Source organism: Periplaneta americana, chromosome 16 (genome assembly GCF_040183065.1).
Source record: "Periplaneta americana isolate PAMFEO1 chromosome 16, P.americana_PAMFEO1_priV1, whole genome shotgun sequence".
Lineage (NCBI taxonomy): Eukaryota > Metazoa > Arthropoda > Insecta > Blattodea > Blattidae > Periplaneta > Periplaneta americana.
Window position 1 is genome coordinate 118,867,131 of NC_091132.1, and position 25,394 is coordinate 118,892,524.

General features: G+C 33.9%; 1 protein-coding gene across 12 annotated transcripts in view; it reads left to right on the forward strand.

Moving 5' to 3' along the window:
- The window catches only part of CASK (peripheral plasma membrane protein CASK), a 766,374-nt gene that overhangs the window by 685,153 nt on the left and 55,827 nt on the right, over window positions 1-25,394 (forward strand). For 7 of the 12 annotated variants that reach the window (XM_069812914.1, XM_069812912.1, XM_069812916.1 and 4 more), the window contains one exon: window positions 4,517-4,573. The exons of the other annotated variants lie outside the window; for them this stretch is intronic. In XM_069812914.1, coding sequence (XP_069669015.1) covers window positions 4,517-4,573 — 57 coding nt within the window. The remainder of the gene's footprint in view (window positions 1-4,516; window positions 4,574-25,394) is intronic. 12 annotated transcript variants of the gene reach the window in all.

Consider the following 25,394-nt stretch of genomic DNA (forward strand, 5'->3'; position numbering starts at 1 on the left):
CTACCAAAAACGTTGTGCCAACTATGAAGTTCAAATGTCACCAAACATCACAAAATCAAAGATAGAAAATCCAATACATATTCAAATTTTTAAAGAACAAGGCCTACAAAAAAATAAAAATAAATTTAATTTTTCACCTTTCATTTTTTTTGGCGTTTGGTAGCATTCGAACTTCATAATTGACACTAATTTTCTGTCAGTTTCTACCGCACTTTACCCCCAAAAATCACTAAAACACGAAACAAAACATAATAATTTAATACTCTATCAAATAAAATTCAATTCTCATTGACGTCTTGTACGACAACCACTTCACTTCCAGTATATGACACAGGCTTTGAGGCAATCTAAACAAACTATATAGACAACAAAGAACTAAACCAACACTTTGTCGTACAGTCAACTCTGCATAAATAAATCATATATTTACACAAAATGAAATTCTCTTCGAACATTTATTACACCTTAACTTATACAGAGAATGCATTAAATAATTCCTTTAAACCACACAGAAACAGTTTTCTCCTCAACATTAAACACAATTCTTATTCACCAGCGAAAGAACTAAACCAAAATCGACACAAAATTTAATTCTTTGTTGTAAGTTCACACATCTTTCACAAATATCATAAAATGACAAACTTTCAATAGCTTTAGCCATCAGACATAATGTAACACCACTGACGTCAAACAACCAAGAACAACTGACAACGTCATTATCCATTCATAATTAACGAAAATTCTAGAACAAATAACTATAACCAATCAAATAGAAAGGAAATCATAAAATGACAAACTTTCAATAGCTTTAGCCATCAGACACAATATAACACCACTCACGTCAAATAACCAAGAACAACTGACGTCATTATCCATTCAAAATTAATGAAAATTCTAGAACAAAGGACAACATAACCAATCAAATTAAAAGAAAATCACGGCGGCACCTAGTATAAAAAACCTAGAACTAACATATAAATGTTACTGAAAGATCACTAACATTTAACTCTGAAATAAAAAAGTTGGTAATACTTACTACATTCAACCAAGTGCCCATATTCTATGAAATTACCCAAATACCATTATTTTAATCAAATTAGTTCTTTCATCTGGAACGCATTCATGATTTTTAATACAATTTAATAAACTGCAATTAGTTAAAATAATTTTTTAATTTCCTTATTGGAAATCATAAATATTTAAATATTATTTGTCTGTGTATTTATTATAAAACGTAGAAAAGTCATTTTATTATAACCATTAACAGATGTATCATTAAATAAAAACATCACAAGACGCAAAAATTATGCATGATTAGAGTTTCATGAGCATTTTTATACTGCAATCAAATTATATACGTCTTATTAAAAAGACTGTTACACTTGTAGTATTAAATATTTCATACTTCAGCGAGTCATAATGTAAATCCCTTACTTTTATCAAGCCATTTAATTATAAATTGTCTAAAGAACTTAAGTTAGAGATGTAGATTGCACAAGATTTCAATATACTAAATTTTTAATAGAATTTAAAGATGTGACAGTAATTTCAAAATAAATAGCTATCATTGTAATTGTTAATAAAATTCGAGATTGATTTATTTCGGTGATATTATACCAAAATCAAATTATTAGAATCTTTGTTGAAATACTTTGATTGCCATAATAATTTCTGTCTTGTATTTCTTCTTCACAAACACCTTCGACTCCTGATTTTAAGAATAAAGGTCAGTGTCTTATGGTATAGGCCTACTTAATACAGTACAGTACGTACAGAAATTACCTAATATTGTTGGAAACCTCGTTTGTTTTAATTTTTGATATTTTCCCCATCCTCTTGTTTTAGTCTAGTGGGAGTTTATAAATGATAACATTTATGATATAATATATTTTATATAATATATTAAGTCAGTTTTTTTTCTATTTGACCCCAAATTAAATATACGCAATGCACATATATAAATATTATAGACCTATACAGAGTGTATCAAAAATATTTTTACAAACTTTGGGGTCGGGTTCCTCACACCAAAACAAGAAACAAAGTCCATATAAACATATGTCCGAAAATTCTTCGTTTTTGAGTTATTAATGAATGTTTACGTTCAGTGCGGTTCAAGGTACAATCCATCAACTGAAGATTGCCGATGGCGTTGTGTTGCCATGGAGACTTGTTTACAATTGTCATTTGAGTACCCTCATGCTCAGAAATGACCGGAAAATGTAAACAGATCACTTGCGCTGCAAGCTTGCTGTTTGAAATAGAACATATCCACTTTTATGCTGTCTCAAACAGCATGCTTGGAGCGCAAGTGATCTGTTTACTTTTTCTGGTCATTTCTGAGCATGAGAGTACAGAAATGACAATTGTAAACAAGTCTTCATGGCAACACATCGCCATCTGGTTGGTTACAAATTCAGTTGGTGGATTGTACCTCGAACAGGATTGAACGTAAACTTTCGTTAATAACTCAAAAATGAAGAATTTTCGGACACATGTTTATATGGACTTCGTTTCTTGTTTTGGTACGAGAAACCCTCTCCCAAAGTTTGTAAAAGTATTTTTGATACACCCTGTATATAGGATATTATTTGAAATGTGGAATCGTTATGGACTGCAGACTCAGGGAAATTTATGTAGACGTATAATATGGAGAAAATATTGGGAACAACTGTTCACGAAACATTCAAATCTGAATAGAAAATAAATTATCGCATTACACAAATTACAATACATTGACAAAATTAGTTAGGTGTACAGTTAAAAAAAAAAAATTGTTTCACAGAAATATCTTGCAGCAACCATTCAAAGCAAGGATGTTGAACTGTGTTCCTTAACCAACTTTAATTTCGTATTTATAGTAAATTCAGTAAATACAGCTACCTAGTTTTCTGTTTTTCCTGTAAATACAAAATAATCTTACACAAATTTAAAACATCCTAAAATATTTGTAATGAATTTATATAAAAGTAAGATAATAAAATTATTAGGCCACTAAAATGTTGGTCAAAAGTAATATAATACAAAATTATTTTAGTATGTAGGAACAAATTATTAGTATTATTAAACAAACTTGGTATGGATAATTCTAATCGACCTCTATATTCTTAACTCTGTAGTTGATATTAATATACTGACATTTAAATAAATGTGATTTGTTTCTTGTCTATGTACGTATATTGAATAAATAAGGGTCATAAAATTCTAAAAAGGGGGGAAAAAAAAAATGCCAGTAATGAATTCAATAACCACTTAGCATGAACTCACATTCTTTGTACGTTTAATTGTCTTAGGATTAGTTCTTCTTTCAGTAATGTTTAAACGTTCATTTTTAACGCAAAAAAAAGATGTACAGTATTCTAATTTATAATTGAATTATTGGTACAGTCTTTTTAAATTTTAACTGAAACTGTTACAGAAGAAATATATCAATAACTATTTTTAATTGATTGTATAATGCATATGTTGGTACATAATTTAATTTTGAGTAAAATAATTGCGAAAGAAAAGTTTCAACTCAAGAAAAGAAGCAGTAATGACATCTGTATTAGAAATAAGTTGCGATTATCTTGGATTCATTTCTATGCACCCTCTGTAAGGAAGTCAACACAGCTATGAACAAGGACCACCAGCCAGCATGGGAAACTTTAGCAGGGGATAGATCTGACAGCTTTATACTGATGCACTGGAAAACAAACAACTCCTTAGGTTTCCTTATTCTTAATTATGTTTATTTCTTACTGATCATAAATGTTAGCATTTACTAAACCGTGTTTCTTGCTTTCTGTTATTTTAGGAAGGAGAGTGATTCAACATAAATATTTTGAAAATTTCCTTACAATAACAACTATAAATAGTATATTAAATTGATAAAAATATTGTGTTTATAATGTTACGGTTATGTTCAGAGCTGCACATACACAAAGAATGCAATATATATTATTATATTTATTTCGTTTATTATATTTTATCGTTGCTTTATGTATTTCATTAGAATTCCTTTCATTTAGGGCAACATAAATGTATGAAATTTTTAAGTATTTGCTTCACTACAGTCAGCAACACGACACCATCTAATTCAGCGGTCAGGGTCAACAATGTTTATATCACCACCCTCTGGATCCGCCATTATTAACAACGAGAGGCTAGGCAAGGGGATCTAGACGGCGGTGGTTTATATGTATATTTCAAAGTCCTCTACTATAAAATTGTTTCCCATAAATATGCTTTTGTTTTGTTTTGTCTTTCCTCAGTTTTAGAATGCATTAGGTATGTGTTAATGTATTAATATATATTTTAAACTACTAAGAATTAATTTATGATATGTACAAAATATTCTAGGATTATGTTAAAATATGTCCCTAACCTATAATAGATCTTAGTGATTTCCTATACACTGAATGTTTAAATAACTACCTAATATAATAAGTTTTTAATACATCAATGGATTCGAACGTTCCAACTGTATTTGATAAACTGGACTAGTTTGTCTCTTTGATTGTTGATATGCCTGTAGATGGGGACACAGATGGCGGATGCACTTCTCATAAAGACGGATGTGATGGCACTACAGGTATGGGGCATGCTTCATCTCTATGCTGGATGCTGGGTTTCTCGCCCTCTCCCCACAATCACTTGTGCATTTTTTTTTTCTTTTTTTACATTTAGTTGTTCAAAAATGGATGTTGCTGATATTCTCTGCAGGATTTGATCATTTTAACTCACATCATGGGCTACAGATGTCATGTTTTAGTTAGTTTTCTTCTTTTATAACGTGGCAGCAAGGATAATGTGCTTCAGTGTTTAATGTATCTCTTGTTACTGATGCAGGATTGCCTGCTGTATGACAGAAGGAATGTAGGATGCACAGGATATGTGAACTAACGATTTTCTTTTGCCTGATGATGATAACATTCTTGCATTCTTGTCATTAAGATTTAATTGTGTAAAATGGCTGGTAACCTAAAATAAAACACAATAAATGACTCCTTGCAAAGGAATTATTAATGTAGTTACAGTTATATGAGTTTATATAACCAGAAGATTGTTTTGAAACGTGGATATTCTGGGTAACATCTTGATAATTTGCAAGTCAATAACATTTGTCTGTTCTTGTTTTCAGCATTAATTTAATTTGCTGCAAATAAGCTTCTTTCAGTTTTCATTTTTAACCTACAGCTTTAAGGTCTTTGCTTTCCATTAAGAACTTTTACAAAGCTATGGTTTCCCTCAAACATACGAATTATGTAGATCTAATTCAATATGCAGTACTAATTCAAACATGTGAGATTATAGATACAGCAATCCTGTCAATCTGTCTCGTCTCTACATTGATGTCTGTGTAGAGTTCTCACCTCGCACCATACTTTACCCATTTTGCCTTCTACTCTACTTTATATTATTTTATATATATATATATATTTTTTTTTTAATTAGGCTAAATATGACATAAATATTATATAACATGCGTATATTTACAACTATAGGCAGATTGTATAAATAAGTTATGTTTATTAACACATTTTATATTACACTCCTTTTTATTATTCCTTGAAGCTAGTTTCTTCTGTATTTTTTCACGTTCCTTCCTATACCTGATTTCGTCTCTCGACATAAAAGTGAAAGTACATATTATTTCTCTGGTATTATGAAATATGATATTATTATTATAGCTACGATTTACTTTAAAAGTATTTCAATTGCATTTATCTTAGTATAATATGATAACCTCTCTAATTAAACATTTTAGATTGATTAATATAACTTCAAACTGCTTTCCAGGAAGAGAATAGAAAAATATTGAAGCATAAACTCCACAGATAATTTGATATCCTGTCTCGTCTTCTTTGGATCCCGGCATCGTAATGATTGCACATCATGAGAGTTCCGCTGTGTTCCCGTCTGTTGTACATCAGAAAAATAAAATTTGTAGACTTAGGATAAATATCGATAATAACAAATACTAATAGATAAATAGATGAACAATGTCTTGAGACATAAAAGAGAATAATTTTATTCTTACCAGAAAGAAAGCATAACTACATTATAACTTAATTATTCAATAATTAAAATAATTGCAATTTTAAGAAAATTTTAACATTATGTATAGAATAGTGTCTTAATTGAATTGTAATAAAATTAGTTTTTCTTTCGAGTACAGAATATATGATATTTTAATTAAAATTTTGTATTCATTACGATTTTATACCGGTATTAATTTTAAAATGATGAAGTAAGGAAAATGTACCTGACCAAGGTTCTTCAGCACTATTGTCAAAAGCACTGTGTTAAAATTCAAAAAGCTTATTCATTAGACTAAAATGTGGAATTGGGTAACGTAAAATTTTATTGTAATAACGCGTCACTTGTATTAAATGGTGAGAAAGAAAGGTAATGTACAATTGAAACTTTTTCCTGCATAAATCATCTGCTGGTGATTAAATACGACACAGAGAATGTATTGTGACGTTTGATATTAAAAAGTGTCTTCCATAAGTTTATTCAAATACATATATGTTCCATGTTGAATCTTTCGTACACTACTTTTAACACTTGAATATAAATAATTGATTAAATGGCGATCTTACTCGTGTTAATTATATGGCTGAACACATAACTAATGCCAACCACCCATACAATAACATAAATACAGACATGGAAATCCTACACATACAACCCAAAAATCAAAAACTCAACACGCTAGAACAATATGAAATATATACAGACATACTAAAACACACCCCAGTCAAATTCTCAACACACAGATCAATTTCAGAACACACACACTATTTGACACAACTCTTCATCACATGAACGCACCCACACAACAGGCAGCGAAGTTGAGATAGTGCTGAGATCTAGTAGGCTCTGAGGATGGTGTCAAATAGCACCGAAACAGCTGTAAGCCGCACATGCTTACATAATTAACAAGAGTAAGATCGCCATTTAATCAATTATTAAAAAAAAAATACCGGAAGGCCCATATTGTAGATTTGCAAGTGAAAGAACAGATCTAGGAGTAAATAAGAGATCTAGGAGTAAACTTGCGCACCATTCATCATCCATGCCCAAATTAAACTGTGCTAGGGAATATTCTCACTTAGGATATTACGAATATTATCCGGTAGTATTAAATTACGCTCGACATTTGTCCCTACTAGACCAGCAAAATCCAGTAAGGTTTTCATCGATGATACCAGAAAACCTTAGCAATCACTCAACATTGCACTTTCATTTAGTAAAATTATTCTGAATGTAACAATTACTAAATACGTGCAAGCACAAATATCGTACTTTTCTATGAAAATGGGGCACTGTCTTACTATCAGCTTACATAAGAAGAAGAAGAAGGAGACCTTATGAATACTATAGTATTCAATAGGGGCATACACAAGCAGGGGGGATTACCGGGTTTGAGTCCCCCTTAAACTTAAAAAAAATAACATATTCAATTTCTGTACTTTTTAATCCACAATCGTTTTTCCTTCTCTAATTTCCACTGTCAGAGTAACAAAATCTACATCGACATAAGGCATAGTCCTCCTACTCCTCCTTCAATATATTCATCATGCTAGTTTCATTCTTCATCCTTGGTGAGTTTCATGTTCCATTATAGTGTATAATTAAATTTATTTCAATATAAGCCTATTTGATATTCTTAATGAATTTGGTATTCTCAAGAAACTAGTTCTATTGATTAAAATGTGTCTCAATGAAACTTACAGCAGAGTCGTATAGGCCAGCTTCTGTCTGACGCTTTTCCAATTCACTGCACTATCACCTTTACTTTTTAACTTCGCTCTAGAATATGTCATTAGGAAAGTTCAGGATAACAGAGAAGGTTTGGAATTGAAGGGGTTACATCAACTTCTGTCATGCGGATGACGTGAATATGTTAGGAGAAAATACACAAACGATTAGGGAAAACACGGAAATTTTAATTGAAGCAAGTAAAGCGATAGGTTTGGAAGTAAACCCCGAAAGGACGAAGTATATGATTACGTCTCGTGACCAGAATATTCTACGAAATGGAAATATAAAAATTGGAGATTTATCCTTCGAAGAGTGGAAAAATTCAAATATCTTGGAGCGACAGTAACAAATATAAATGACACTCAGGAGGAAATTAAACGCAGAATAAATATTATTCGGTTGAGAAGCTTTTATCATCTAGTCTGCTGTCAGAAAATCTGAAAGTTAGAATTTATAAAAGTTATATTACCGGTTGTTGTGTATGGTTGTGAAACTTGGACTCTCACTTTAAGAGAGGAACAGAGATTAAGGGTGTTTGAGAATAAGGTTCTTAGGAAAATATTTGGAGCTAAAAGAGATGAAGTTACAGGAGAATGGAGAAAGTTACATAACGCAGAACTGCACGCATTGTATAGTGAATTTATAATATACAGGATACAGTTAACAAAATTATTATTATTGGTGTTTCAATTGCACATTAAGATGAGTGATAATGACAAGGAAAATGATCCTGTTCCTAAATTTTCCACCCCTAAGGGAAAGAAAGATTAAAGAAGAGAAAAATTCCAAAATTAGACATGCCCAAACATACTTCAGAAAAATTCGTTAATTTTGGAATTGGTTGATTCCTGATAAAAAATAATAATTCTTATAATCATTACAAAACGAATGTAGAAATTTTAATACTTTATCAATAGTGGCGGAAAGGTGAGACAGAAGTTCAATTGTGCTGTTAATCATTTTCTAAGCCTAGTTTGTTGAAGTTGGGTATATACAATTTAGTCATTAAAAGATATGATTATTCATTTTATTTTGTCACAGGCTTGTATACTAAGTTGTGTAAATTTCAATTTGAAGTAAAGATACAAGAATTTTGCTAAGCTGATACGAGAACCCATGTTTCAAAATTTGGCAATACTGCATATAGCATTAACATGTCTCAGGATTACTTTCACATGGGACCCATTGCTATAAGATGTTGAAGTTATCCAAACATATTGTATTTACATTCAAATGGATGCGGACTATTGTATTTAAACCAGAACACATTGTAGAATGCTACATTACGGACTTAGTAAGTGACGGATCTCAATATCTCAAAATCACACTCAAAGATAGCATCTTGAAGACAATTTTAACTATTTAGTTTAGAAAACGCACTACAAAGACATCTCAACACACAAACAACACAAACAAATAAATGCAACCACACAGGCATATACAAACTCATATGCAATAGTTGCGACAGTTTCTACATTGGACAGACAGGCAGATCATTCCAAACTCGATACAAAGAACACATTAAAGCAATAACCAGAGGACACAATACATCTACATATGCCGAACACATATCTAATGCTAACCACACATACAATAACATAAATACAGACATGGAAATTCTATACATACAACCCAAAAACCAAAAGCTCAACACACTAGAACAATATGAAATATACAGACACACTAAAACACACCCTAATCAAATTCTCAACACACAGATCAATTTCAGAACACACACACTATTTGACATAACTCTTCATCACATGAACGCACCCACACAACAGGCAGCGAAGTTGAGATAGCGCCGAGATCTAGTAGGCTTTGAGGATGGTGTGAAGTAGCACCGAAACAGCTGTAAACCACACATGCTTACATAATTAACACGAGTAAGATCGCCATTTAATCAATTATTTATTTAGTGTCATTTAACACTTTGGGACTTTTCGAAATACTTGGGTTTGACACGAAATCCACAGAATTGGATCCCAAATGCTACCCTTCTAATGTGATCTATATTTCTATAGAAAAGTGTATCAAATCTGTCAATTGCATTAACGATACGTCAGAATGCTGAGTTGTCTTGACCGAGGAATACATTCGATTACACAACCAGAGGAGATATTCAGACTTTTCGAAGGGAATTCTTGCCACAAACAATGTACTACTATGTCAGTATTGTTGTGTTCATCATGTGGTAATTCATTCATTCGTATTTTTCTGCCCAAGGATAGGTCTTTCACTGCAAACTCATCATTCTCAAATCTTTCCTATTTTCTGCCTTCCTCTTTGTCTCCGCCTGTAATCTATATAACTTAATGTCGTCTATCAACTGGTATCTTCTTCTGCCCCGAACTCTTCTCCCGTTCACCATTCCTTCCAGTGCATCTTTCAGTTTCTTCTCAGCCAGTGACCCAACTAATTCCTTTCTCTCTTCCTGATCAGTTTTAGCACAATTCTTTCTTCACCCACTCTTTCCAACACAGCTTCATTTCTTATTCTGTCTATCTGTTCCACACACTCCATTCTTCTCCATATTCACATTTCAAATGCTTGTAGTCATTTTTCTTCACTTCGTCATAATGTCCATGTTTCTGCCCCATACAGTGCCACATTCCATACAAAGCACTTCACTAGTCTCTTTCTTCCTTAGTTCTTTTCCCAGAGGTCCGCAGAAGATGCTCCTTTTTCTATTAAAAGCTTCCTTTGCCATCACTATCCTCCTTTTGACTTCCTTGCAGCAATTAATATTTGAGGAGAAAAATTCGTTCCGGTGCCGGGGATCGAACCCGGATTCTTGGTTCTACGTACCAAGCGCTCTAACCACTGAGCTACGCCGAATTCAATCCACAGCACCGGATCGAACCTTCCTCCTTCAGTGTTTCCCTTCGTGGCCTGACTCTAAGTTAGGCAAATATATTGACGTATATGTCTAGTGTCAACTGCCATTATACTAGGAGCGCACTCAGTTCAGTGACTTATTTGGCCGGGATTCCACAATTATGATGCACTGCTAGCTATGAGAATATTATGGATTTATTAATTTGTCTTACAGAATAATCTCTGTAATGTTGACAATTAATATTTAAGGAGTATAGTATAATGGCAGTTGACACTAGACATATACCGGTACGTCAACATATATGCCTAACTTGGAGTCAGGCCACAAAGGGAAACATCGAAGGAGGAAGGTTCGATCCGGTGCTGTGGATTGAATTCGGCGTAGCTCAGTGGTCAGAGGACCCGGGTTCGATCCCCAGTGTCGGATCGAATTTTTCTCCTCAAATATTAATTGTCAACATTACAGAGATTATTCTGTAGGACAAATTAATAAATCCATAATATTCCTTGCAGCAGCTCATGTTACTGCTTATAGTATATCCCTTCGATGTTCTGAAAACAGTTATTCATTAAATCCTCCAAGTAGATGTCGAACAGGATGGTGATAAAGGACAACCTTGCCGTTATTCTTTCCCTATTTCACTTTTTTCAGACATTTCTTCTCCTGTCTGACTTTGACTCGTTATTTCATATAAAGATTACAGAACAGCCTTCCAATTACGGAAATTATCATTATCAATTATCATGGAAAATATTAACTCTAAATTTAATATATTTTGTACTGTATATGGCATTTTGTCTAAAATAAAGAAGCCTTACTGTTTCAAACTTTAGTAGCGACCCTTAAATTACGTGTAAAATTTACCGAACTTCGGGAATATAATTTTTTTTTGTATTGGCCTCATGCCCCTGTTCAAAAAAAAAAAAAGAAACTTTTGCTTTTCTTTCCATTTTAAGGATCACTCTAATATATTTACTTCAACTCAGTTTCTAAATGAAGTCAAATTGTGTTCTTCCCTCTCTTTCTTTCTTTCTTTCTTTCTTTCTTTATTTTTTCTTTCTCTCTCTCTCTCGTTTCTTCCTCTTTCTGTTTTCTTGCTTCTTCTTTCTTCCTCTTTTGGTTGTATTCTTCATGTAAATTTTCGAGTCTGCACTTGGGTTCGGAAATGGAACAGCTTATGTGTGCCTGTCAAGCGAGGTGACAGAATTGAAATATAAAGCATACTCTAGGATCCTGGCTATTTAACGTAGACAGGAATGTAACTGATAGCATGAAACACTCAGTTGTTTCGGAATGCATAAAATGTATAATGAGAAAGCATGTGTCATCTAAATGACACCGTTTATTTCAAATTAGCTACTGTAATAACCAGTACAGTATAACCTTCTTTGTTAAATAATAAAAACCATTTGTGAAGTTTTAACTTAACCACTGAAGTCGGCTTTTCTTGTTTTCTTATTTTTCATAGATCAACTTTAAATAGGAAATCAACTTTAAAGATAAAGATAGTCGACAATGTGTCGTACTTATTCAAATTAAGTTTATAAATATTATTTTTACGAAGTAAGAAAACGTATTAATTATTCATTTTTATTTCAGCAGTGAATATTTTTAAGGTCATTGATAGCCTAACGAATTAAGAGTACAAGTGTTTCCAGGCATTACTAACACTTTCAGAACTGATGCCTAAAACGACATTTTTTGACGTGACTACGTCTTTATTGAAAGTACAATACAAACAAGAAAAAAGTCACATTTTATATAACAGGAAGCGGTGATAGGATAACAGCGCATTTGCAGCAGTATTGCTGCCAGACTATGTAACAGGAGGCAGTGATGACATATACTGAACAAATAAATAAAAGTATACGACGAGTTCATATCATATGATGGGAGTATCATCAAAAACAAAATTTAATGAAAGCATAGAATGAGTCCATCTCATGAAGGAGTAAGATTCAAGTTGCTGAATGACTAAAGTATAAATTAACCATAGTTCACTACACTATATAATAATTAAGGAGCGGATTTTTATGTGCTAAATATGACAAAAATACCTTACTTAGCTTGAAAAAAATGTTACTAGGTACTCACCAATCACACTTGAGTATCAGTTGCTAGTAGTTAGCCGAGAGTTGCAGTGAACAACAAAGGTCATTTCCAAATTCTCCATCACAAATGCATGCCCATTATCTCTGAACAACGACTTATACTGTGAGAACGATCTTTCCACATCACAGGACGTCAGACATGCATATTTAAAGACAGGAATGTCACAAACACCTACACCATCAATTTCACCTACAGGCACACCCTCCAATACTTGAGCAACTTTACACATTTTTTTATATCCACTGTTTTGCCGTGAATGCACACGTGAAGCAGCGGCAATGTGCTTGTTTCTAGACAAATGTTGGGTTACCTGAGAGCTCTGATCTGCACTTACTGATTTGCCACATGGTTGGCAAAATAACACTTTTCCGTCAGTAGTAAAAATGTTTTTAAATTCATCTACATAGGCTATTGCTATAGACGCGATCTTAAACTCGATTTGATTTTAGGCATCTTAAGAGGCTAATATACACACGTCTTAACGTAAAAAAATGTTTCTAGCTACTGACAGACAATGTCGGAGAAAAGCTTCCTATAGTGACGCCACCACGTCTACACTACGCAGCTTATGCTTATGGTCCGATAACGAGGAATCACAAGATGTATTTCCTCACTTCATAGGCATGAGCGAGAGGCGAGAGATTTGTTTAAATTAAATAATGTTTATACCCGAGCTCTTATCCGTTGTGTTTCACAAACAAAGCGTGATATGAAATCATCTTCAGCAACAGTAAACATTCCTAATTATGTGTTGCAAGATCTCTCGTTCTTGGCCATGTTAATTTATTCTCATATAATAACACTGATATGCTACCTAGCAGTTCTCAGAACTTCAGGCGATACTATTACAAAAATGGATCACGGATACACCACACAGCCCATAGAAACACGAAGCAACCAAGAATTCTTAAAAAGATAACGTTTTTCTGAGTGATATAATTGATTTAGTTTTAAAATATTTAAAAGTTCTTGTAAAAAAATTATTTAAGTAAAAAAACTCCAAGATTTATGTGTTTATAATATATTTCCTGAAAATATGTATTTACATAAATTTTTTGTGAAAATGTGTTTTTATGTGAAATAAAATTCGGGTTTTAAACTTGAAACTTATATTCGGAATTTTTAACTTTGTTAATTGTGTTTTATCACACGCAAGAAAAATATTTAATTACATAGGAATCCGCTCCTTAATAATAATATGTACAATTATAACATAGTATTAGTAAATAATCTAGTATAACAGGATACTGTATTGGTAAGGAAAGTTAGCTAACTCCGCAATTGTAAGATAAAAACATTTCATATTTATGCCAAGATTTTTATAGGAAATTAATATCAAGTATGTAGATGTGGACTAACCATATTTGTTAAATAGATCGAATAGAGAAATGTATTCAAATACAAATATACCGGTATATTAAATTGGAACTAATTAGATTTGAAAAGAAACTACTTGGATAATCAAGTAATAGTGCGGATAAATCCGCAACAACACCTAAAGCAATTCTGCAGTAATAAAAATATATTTACTTATTTGCATATAATGTCGAATATGAACTCAACAAAATGGTATAATCATATTTAGAAATCTCCAACAACACATCTGGATTTAATTCGCTGTCTTCTCAACAGACAAAACACTGGAAATCAGGCAGATAATAATTTATGATCATTCATTCGAAATGAAACCAATTGGATACATTGAATACACATATCTCGCTGTGTGTCATTTCTGAAGTCATAATACACAACGCATACATTTTATCTTTCCACACTCGCGTACAGTACTAGAGTCAGCAGTAAGTAGTTGTGCAAGCTGCCGTTCAAAGACGCGCATAGTTGCTGATAACACGGTTGTTTCTTATTGTGTGCAGTACTGAGTTGATTTTCAGAGCAGATTATGTGCAGTGTTGAGCTGCATTTCTCTGTTTGTGTCTCTAAGGATTTAATACCAGCAAAGCCACCTGTGTACCTCAGTCAACTAAGGTGCTTGCCTGCCGATCCGGAGTTGCACTCGAGCGTGGGTTCGATCCCTGCTTCGGCTGATTACCTGATTGGGTTTTCCGAAGTTCTCCCCAAATGTAAGGCGAATGTCGGGTAATCCATAGCTTCATCTCGTCAGGTAACATCTCGCTATCATCAATCCCATCGAGCTAAATAATCCGTTAAATAACAAAAAAAAAATATATATGTATACAGAGTAAAGAATTTTCATTTCCCGTAGCTTCAAGAAAAACGAATCACCTGCTCATTGTCTTATAGAATATCAACGTTTTCCTGGGTTTGGTCCACGTGAAAGGATTATGAAGTTCATAAAATAGTGAATAAATGTAAAGTTACAGGATCAGAATTGGACAGGAAACAAGATGTTGGCATTATGTTTTAACAGAGGAAAAGTTGGTTGTGTCAGTGCTCGATTAGAACAAATGCCGCGAAAATCTCTCACGAAGTTATCGCAACAAGCGGGGATCAGCTGTACTGTTATTGCAAGTTATCTTGAACTTTATATCCTCTAAGTCTGTCTTTCGAACTGCTCGGTACGGCGTGTACTCATCAACGTAACGGCATGGCAAGGATGCCCCTCCCTCGGGTAACATGACTCTTTTCAGAGAATGTTGGTTCTTTCACTTTACGGCTCTCTACTATCAAAGAACTTGGTTCAATACAGACATCATCATCTCACGACATTCCGGTTTTGAGAGGAGAACATGGTTTCGTAGCAGGTTTTAATTAACCTGTAATGAGTAAGTATTTAAATATAATCGTGTGTACACTCCTCTCCCATCTGGGCTGGGGACCAGCAATGACGGAGTTAGTACAGCTGTTTCTACACCTACAGCTGATATGTACATATTCTTATAACAATATTTTACAGGCGTATTATTTAAATTTACATTAATTTACAATTATACACAATCCATATCCTTATCATTACTGCCATCATTGTCATCATCTTCAATGCTTGGTCCAAAATTAATTATTATTTCGTCAATGGCATCATCCATTTGGAATTATCTTCTTAATCGTACCTACTACTTTCTGAACAAGATAGAATTCTTCGATTGTATCCTGAATGACATGTTGATCGAAGTTGTCCACTTCATCTTTACACAAGTCCTAATTCTGGAATGAAATAATATGTTTTCCAGAACTATAACAAAATAATAACTTACAACAGTAATTCATTATGTCGCTCACAGTACACACACTATTGTACATAACTATTATAGCAATAATTTCTAAACATTACATACCTATTCTTTCCCGGAGTAGTGTGAGGTTCATTCGGTTGGAATTCAATATTATTCTTAATTCTCTTCACGGAACTAATGCTTTTGCCAGAGTATTTAGCCGCTCTCTCATATTCCTTATCAAGAGGTTCCAGCAAACATTTTTAAAATTTTTCCTCCTCGCAACACTTAATTATATTTGCGATAATTCCTCTTTTTCCGCTGTGGATAACAGCGTTACTTTTTCTCCACGGTGGTGTGATTTCACCATAATTACTACCCTGTGGTTGCTGCTCCATGTTAACACTACTGGTTCGCAGTGAAGGAAATAGTTCTATGTTTATTTACAAGACTTATGATATGGAGCATGCGCAAACAACTCAGTTGGCTCCACCCACGTTACACACTTCCTTCCCTCTGCCCCTCTGTCCCCGCTCAGGAAGTTCAAGATAACTTGCAATAACAGTACAGGCGCACATACTCTAATGCTAAAAAGATATACTAAAAAGGAGAAGAAATAGATATCCAACATTTCGAAATCAGAGCTGCAATGTGTAAATCAAAATGTGTTTAGACTTTACAGAACCTGCCTTGCAGCAAATGGAGAACACTTTCAACATCATCAACATTTTTTAGCACTTTTACAATTTCAAATTGTAAAAAACTGTTCTGTCTATGGGCTGCATGTGTGTGAGCAGTTGCGCTATGCACTGCAGCTTCCACTGTACTTCTGCTAGTGTGGAAAGATAAATTGAATGCAATGTACTTGGCATATATTTTGGTTGATTGCTAATTCACCAGGATTCGCCTTATCTTGTTCTTTCTTCCTACATTTGAATGCCCTGAAGAGCTGGCAATAGCTGACCTGTCTGGATCTACTATATCAGGTTCATCAGAGACCTGTGCGTATTGTGCACAACTCTTCAAATGTGACATATCTTCGGCTAATGATACTGCAGGTAACCGCTCTTTTAGTGTGTTGTAGGGAATTTTAAATTCTTTTAAGGCTCTTTGTAAGTTGTCCAGTCTTCCTACAGTAATTTACGTTCAGCAGATCGCATGTGGTGTTCTGTATACATTTTCTGTGCTCCAGGCATGTTGACAATATGTTAGAGGAAATCCAAAATAATAACTGGTGTGATACCATGCCGAAATAATTAACTTATATCATTATAGAAGAAGTGTTATGAAATATGATTCACATTTTACGTTGTCAGAAGAATGCTAAGGAAACGACTGCCTAAGCTAAGCTTCTGAGAGAGAATTTAAATAAACATATTATGTGTATTATGTACAAAGAGTCTTTTAGCTCTAATTTACAGAAATACACTACTTGAACGCATTATCTATGTGATAATACTGAACTAGTTTTATTGAACTAAATACTGTAGAACCCCAATTATCCGTCACCCTATTAACCGATCAGCAGATTATCCGACTGTCTTTCTCTCACTCTTTCTTTGTTTGCTGCAGAAAAAAGTATGTAGTGCTATACCTTATATTAGTAGCCTACCTATTCTTTTCTACAGTCTATTATTATAAGTCTTTATCCTTACATATTACAAGTGTACTACCAGTAATAGGAACAGTTACCGCTAGGCCTACTTGAAGGTGTTTTTCCCAAATTGTAAAATAATCCCAAAAACTTCCGCAAAATTTAGAGCAAACCTGTGCAGCATTCAGTCCTTGTTCCAGTGTTCGAGTGCTCGTACTTCATGATTTCTATCCAAAATATCTTCCACAGGTGTCAAAAGTGTTTTACTAAGTATCAAAATAAAAGTACAAATAAATAATTCATCAGTCTGCGAAAAGGAAAATCGCGGCTCCTCTCGCATCAGAATACGAGATTGGCATTACAAATGTGCGCGATTTAATTAAAAACCAAGAATGAAGTGTATAAAATCTTTAAATCTACAAGAAACCTCTACTATTCCTATCTTTCCACAAAGATTGAACGCAAGAAATTTGCTTTGCCCTTATAAAATCATTGTTGACAACCGGACTTAAATACCGGTAAACTTCTGATTCACTATCTAGCATGTTAAACATAAGACCACGGCGGAAATTATGAAACTGTGTTATGCACCTAATTTACGAAAATTTTTATGATACGGATTATCCGACTTTTTCGATTAACCGCCTAGTCCACCCCCTTGATTACCACGGATAATAGAGTAGTAAAACAGAAAAAACAACAAACTTCCGATATTTCACTGGATTGCAGCCAGAGGTATAAAGCAGTAGTTGTAATTTTTATTAAAGCATTGCAGAGGATATGTCATCTCTTGACAGTCTTTGTAAACTTATATTCACGCTATTGTAAAGGCGCAATAAAATCATACAATCACTACTGCGGAATTAGCTGTACTACGAAATTAGCTGATTTTCCCATATCATTTAATCTTCATAATCCTGTCATTAAAATTAAATATACTGGTAATACAAAATTAAAAAAGTAATAACCACTGCTGTAGTTGGAAAAAATTTTTAGAGGGTACTGTCGAAATCTTCTTGATTAGAAAAGACTCCATACGGATTCGTACTGCACTTCTTTTTCAAGGTTATTTCACTGGCATGCAGGCTCCTGTGCAGACCTCCTTCCAGATGGCAGCCACAATTGCACATAAGGCATGGGGTTAAATGCTGACACTGGTGGCCCAACACATTTTTGGAACAAAAGCCTAGAATTTCTTTTACTAAAAGAGTATTCCTTTTCTTAATGTAGATATCGTTCATTACACTAATGCGCCTTTGCATTCTGAAGTTAAAGTTTGAATAGAATCTATCTTATGTAACGAACTACAAAGTTCTGGTGGTTTCACACTGAAGTCAGTATATTCCCTGAAGGCCTTTCGCTTGTCTTCAAGTTGGAAATGTTCATATAAATTGAGGACATCACCCGAATAAGGGCGTATACAGCAAAATGTAGTTCTGATATAAACTGATTTCAATGTTTGTAAGCTGTCAGGTTCATCATAGTTGCGTCGAAAAAGTTTTTCATTACTGTTGAATACTTTTGAGGATATTTAAAACAAAATTATTGAAACATAACAGCAAATAGTATGTTCTGCTATTAGTAAATAAATATAATATGGAACTCTGTATATGCCCTTTTTCCGGCGACAACATGTTTTAGTACTGTTTTTAATTATTCTGATGTTCTAGGTGTCTCACGTCACATGAAAATTAATTATATATAGGAACATCTAATTTTGTCTGAAAAAAGTAAAATAAAATAAATTCAACAAAATGAAATATACATTTCTTCTTCTTCTTCTTCTTCTTCTTCTTCTTCTTCTTCTTCTTCTTGTATCCTGTTGTTCCTAGGTGGAACATAGGGCAGCAGTAAAGTTACTCTAGCGTACTCTGTCGCCAGCCATCCATTTCACCTCTTTCCAGCTTTTCCCAGATCTCTCTACTTCCTCCTCTATTGATCGTTTCCATGTTTTTCTAGGCCGTCCTCTCTTCCTTACTCCTTGTGGATTCCAATCAATTGCAGTCTTCTCAATAGCTCCATCTGGCTTTCTCAGCATGTGGCCTATCCAATTCCATTTTCTTTGTTTTATTTGGTAACATATTTGTGATTGGTTAGTTCTTCTCCACAGTTCTTCATTTGCTATTATTTCCGGCCATCTTATATTTAGAATACGTCTCAGACGTCTGTTGACGAACGTCTGTATCTTTTTATTTGTTACATCCGTAATTTTCCATGTTTCACAACCATAGAGGAGGACTGATTTTACATTTGTGTTAAACAGTCTGAGCTTTGTCTTCAATGAGATGTTGTTATTCCGCCATATGGGATATAGCTGTACAAATGCTCCACTTGCTAGCCGAATACGTCTTTTCACATCTTCTTCTGCTCCACCTGTTTTTGTAACCACACTTCCCAGGTATAGAAAAGTATCCACTTTTTCTATTTCTATATCGTTTACTGTCAATTTATTTTTATTATTACAATTTACCCTCATCTGTTTTATCTTAGAGGAGTTTATCTTCAATCCAACATTTCCTACTTCCTCCTGTAATTTCTAAACTTTAGCTTCCATATCCCTAAATCTCTGTGCTAGCAAACATATATCATCTGCAAAGTCAAGGTCTTCCAGACGATTGTTAATATCCCATTAAATTCCTCTTTTCCTTTTTCCTATAACCCTTCTCATAGTTCACCTAACACCATCAGAAACAATGCTGGGGAGAGAATACACCCTTGTCTTACTCCAGATTTCGTTTCTATAGGTTCTGAGAGATTACCTTCATTATTATCTGTGCTTTGGAACCTTGGTACATGTCTTTAATAATATTAATAATTTTTGGTGGAATGCCATACTCCTTTAAGGTTTGCCAAATAACATGTCTATTGACAGAGTCAAATGCTCTTTCGAAGTCAATAAATGTTAAGTAGAGTGTATTTTGCCATTCTGCAGATTGTTCCAAAATTAGACGAAGTGTATTTATTAGATCTGTACAGCTACGATGTTGTCTAAAGCCAGCTTGTTCTTTCCTAAGTTTTGTTTCTATGACATCTTTGATCCAATTCAATACAATTCTTGATAAAATCTTGCTAGGGACTGATAGTAAAGTAATACCTCTCCAGTTTTTACACATTGTCAAATCACCTTTTTTCGGTAACTTTACAATAAGTCCTTTTTTCCATTCTTCTGGAACTTTTTCCTCATTCCATATCTTCCTCATTAATGGTCGTAGTAATTCCGCTGACATTTTAACATCATCTTTTAAAATTTCAGGTGGAATGTTGTCTATCCCTGGTGCTTTACCACTATTAATATCTTTGAGAGCATCTATTATTTCGTTGCATGTTGGAGCATGTGTTCTAATGTCAGGGTGGATTTTAAAGTCGGTCTCTTCTTCCTCTGTTGCTTCTTCAGTCCAGCTGAGAATTTCAAGGAAGTGTTCCTTCCATCTTTGTAACTGGTCCTGTAGATTCGTTAAAAGCTTTCCTTTATTGTCTCTTATTGACTTATTTTTAATAAAGTTCTTCTTAGCCAAAATTTTTGTAATTTTGTATAGTTCCTTAGAATCTCCTTTTCTTGCTGCCTCCTCTGCCTTCAGTGCATAGTCATCTATCCATTTTCTCTTATCGTTTCTGGCACATCTTTTGATTTGCCTCTCCACTGCTGCATATTCTACCTGTGCTTGAATTTTTTGGTTTCTTGTCTTGCTCATATTTAGTTTAGCTTTAATAGCTTTCCTCTCGTTTATTAGATTCCAAGTACTTTCTTGCATCCACTCCTTCTTATGTCTGTTTCTAAAACCAAGGACTTTCTCATTAGTATTATGGTACACATTTTTTATTTTATTTTTTTTTTCAGGTATTTTCAATACCTTCTTCAGAAATATTTTCTAATTCTTTAAAACGATTTGAAAGTTCTATTTTGAATTCCTCTCTTTTATCTGTCTCCTTCAATTTGTTAATATCATATGTCCTACTTCTCCTGTTGAACTTCTTACTAGCAGCAACTATCTTCATCTTGAACTCTGCTAGCATCAGGTGGTGGCCACTTCCAACATCGGCTCCTCTTTTATTCCTTACATCTAATAAGGATCGTTTGAAATTCCTTGTGATTGCTATATGGTCAATTTGATTTGCAGCGCTGTCGTCCAGTGATACCCACGTTATTTTGTGGCATTTTTTATGTGGAAATATTGTACTGCCAATTATCAAATCATGGCTTGCACAAAAATCTATAAACATCTCGCCATTCTCGTTTATATTTCCAATTCCATGTGTTCCCATCAGTTGCTCCAATCCATCATTCTGGTTACCAATTTTTGCATTTAGATCCCCCATCACAATGCATATATCCCTCTTCTTAACTTTCTTAAAAGCTTCGTGTAATTGGTGATAAAACTGTTCTTTTTCTTCTCTGTCTGATGGTTCAGTTGGGGCATAGCATTGGAAAATAGTAATATACCTTATCTTCGTTTTGAACCTAGCTATTAAGAGTCTATCAGAAATTGGATGCCATTCCATTAGGCTTCTTCTTGCCGAGCTGCTTAACAATATTCCTACCCCATTTCTATGTTCTGCATTTTCCCCAGTTTGTCCAGAGTATAACAAGACTGTTCCTTCATCCGTTTTTAGTTCTCCAAAATCAGGCCATCTAACCTCACTCAAGCCCAGAATGTCAAGTTTATAATTATAATTTTTCATTTCCTTTACAACTTGTTTTAATCTACTAGTCTTTTTCAATGTCCTTACATTCCAGAAACCAATTCTCGTTTTCCTCTTCATTCCAAAAGTTGTCAACAGAGGGTCTGTCTGGCTTTCCATTACTACTGTTTCTTTAATCTATGATATTTCAGGTGTGCGAGTGATTGGCCCACAGCATCCTAGCATAGTAGAGGGATTGCCTCTTCTCTGTGCCTATGCTCACAGGGAGCTTCTAGGTGATTTGCTCCTCTCTACATTCTTTTACGGAGTGAGTTGAGACTATTCACTCCAACCCTAAGGGAAGTGGAAAGAAAAAGGATAGGGATAGAATAAAATATGATGGGTCGTTGTGGGACATACTTCGTCTGGCTTCTCGGTTGGGGCCTGTCCAACAAGGGAGGCCCTACTAGTAGCTAAGCTACCACCGGCATAGCCCCCAACTTCATTGAAGCACGCAAACCCCTTCACCCGCACGGACAGTGCTACGATAAGGTGATGTCCCCTGAAGGAGACATACATTTACCATAACATATTAAATAAAATTATTTAATAATTACACGAGTAGGCCTACAAAATAACATTACATTTTTAGTTAATAGTTTTCTTGTTCTTATGTCTTTTTATTCTTTATGCATCATCACTATTGTTGCTAGAATCATCTTCACCATTGCATGATGATGTCCTGGCTTTATTCACCATTGAGTTCAGCCAACTTTGGACATCTCCATCTAAAAACTGTAAGAGGTCGCTTAAGTTCTTCACCTTGCAGGGTTTCAAAGGCACTGGGTTCATTAGTGTTGGACTCAAAAGTTTCAGCTGCGACACTTCCATTCCCATCTTCCAAATGCTGAAGAGAACAAATGATGCAGATTATGAGGTTCAAGCTGAAAATACCCCTGATTTACTGTATTGCACTTGTTTATACTTTTGCATCATGATTGTATGAGGATGATTTAAGTGTGTACCCCTTTTATCACTGAGGATTTCACCTAGAACCAATTTATTCTAAACTGTTGTTAATCGTTTCTCTGAAATTTTCAATAGACTCAATAGAAAGTTTCGACACACATCAATTTTTTTACCCCCATTACAGAAAACACTATGTTTCCACACATTATCCCTTTTCTTGAATGACTGAAGTTTCTTAGCTTTTAGATTCACTCTTTCAAGGCAAGAAGTAATAAAATGATATTGTTCTAATTTTGAACCCATGTCCCAAAAACGTTTAAAAATAAAGAGTTGATCGTCCTTTGAAATTTCATGTGTACACATTTTCATACATCATCTTCTTACCGGTGTAAATGACTTCTTTTCCATTTCCTGGGCTGTACAAGTTGTGTATGATTTGCCACTGTTTCTATTCATTTTCTTTTATTCAGTTTTCCATTTAGTTTTCTTCGTAAGTTTCTTTTTTCCCATATTTTCGGTCATGATTCACTGCTGCAACTGACAACCTGAAGTAGGCCTAAACATTGAATACTAGCCTACTACAGTACGGCTTGCACAGCATGTGACTGCCGCTGTAGTGGGTGCGTTCACCTATTCAACGTAAATGCGTAACATTGTGCCCTGTGTTACGTATTGAAGCTAGACTTACAAAAATTTACTACAGTGTACTATACGCATTCAACTATCTAATCCCTTGATCATCGGAAAATGGGCGTATAAGCGTATATGCCGTTATTCGGGTGAAGTCCTCAATTTGAGATGTACATATCACTACAGGTTATATAAGTTTGTATTTACAAGTCAAATATTTCAACAGTCACTTTTTTTGCCTGTCTTCCATTTTGTATTGCTAATCTTAGATTGTGAGTGTAAGTAAGATGTTTGTATGGGATTGGTAAGCCTCTGCTTGAAGTTTTCTGCCAGGCTTCTGTAAAATTGAGTAGGGTTTACTTCAACTATCTTTGAAGACTTTCTGTTTTGAAGCAGAGAATACATCCTCAACATAAGATCCTGGCAAATGTACCATAGATTCAAAGACTTTAACAGTACAGTACGCCTTTAGACTTCTGGAATTGCTAGATCTGTCATAATAAGGCTATCACAGACTACTGCCATATTCTGAACAAAATCAACAGACATCGTAATTTTAGCTAAATTTGCGTACCGGTATTTAGATCTTTACATTCTAAGTCTTTACTTATTATTGGAGGCTGCTGTCTTGAGCCACCATGTCATTAGGTTAGTAGGCCTGTTAATTAATTAGAGATACCACGACAGTCTGCAAGCTTGAAATTAACAGGTCACAACTATTCTTGAGGTGCCAGACCATGGTTTTCGACAAAACAACGAATTTACAAGCGTTTAAGCAAAGAATACAAGATGCCAGTCGTTACTTTTATGCCAGATATCAAAATAAAACGTTTTCAGACATCTTACATCCTCCATTTCAAAGTGTATTAAAGACTAGTTGAACATAATGAATGTTTTCGAGTCTATATTTTATGCCGGTATGGTAACAGCAAGTTTTTATCTTAGATGGTATGACATACCGGCTCAGCTACAGCACTGGTATTAACCCAGAAAAATAAAGATCTAGTCTCGCAATCCGAGGGATTTAAAAACCCCTGCCACTTTTTTTGTTATTTGTTTATCTCGTAAAATAATCCTATAGAACAATGCAAGAAATTTCTTTATATCTATATACAATTTTATTATATCTGGTTTGAAAGAGAGAGAACTTGACGAAATGCGTTGATAGATGTAGAATTCAGTAGCAGTAATAAAACATTTCTAATTTGGTAAGAAAAGGATAGCATTTTGATCCATTCAAAACACATTGTCCCCTTTTCACTTTGTTGTTTATCATATTCTGTAAGAATAGACATTTACTTTTAATTTTGACTGATCTATTTCCAGTATAAGTGCAGAAAATTATTCTACATTCAAAAGTCACTCTCCATCCAGTTGTTTGTGGTTAATCTGAAACATGAAATCAATCAGAATTTATTACCTATATGCTACAATTTTAGCACTTATACAAGAATTCTTACAGTCAACATAAAATCAATATTTTAACCTATACCAACAATCTTATTTCTGCTTGCATTTCATAGGTTAGATATAGTTTATATTTATAATTATATGTATGGCTCATAATTATTTTGTTAGAACAATTTATTATCAGTATTATTACTATATAGTATAACATATGTACTATTAAGTCATTACTAATGAGTGAATTAATTTAAATTTTCTTGTAGTTCTTGTAGACGAGTTAGTTTTATTACAGTACCTTGTATTTTCTATAGCATTACGTTTGTTTTAATCATATATACAT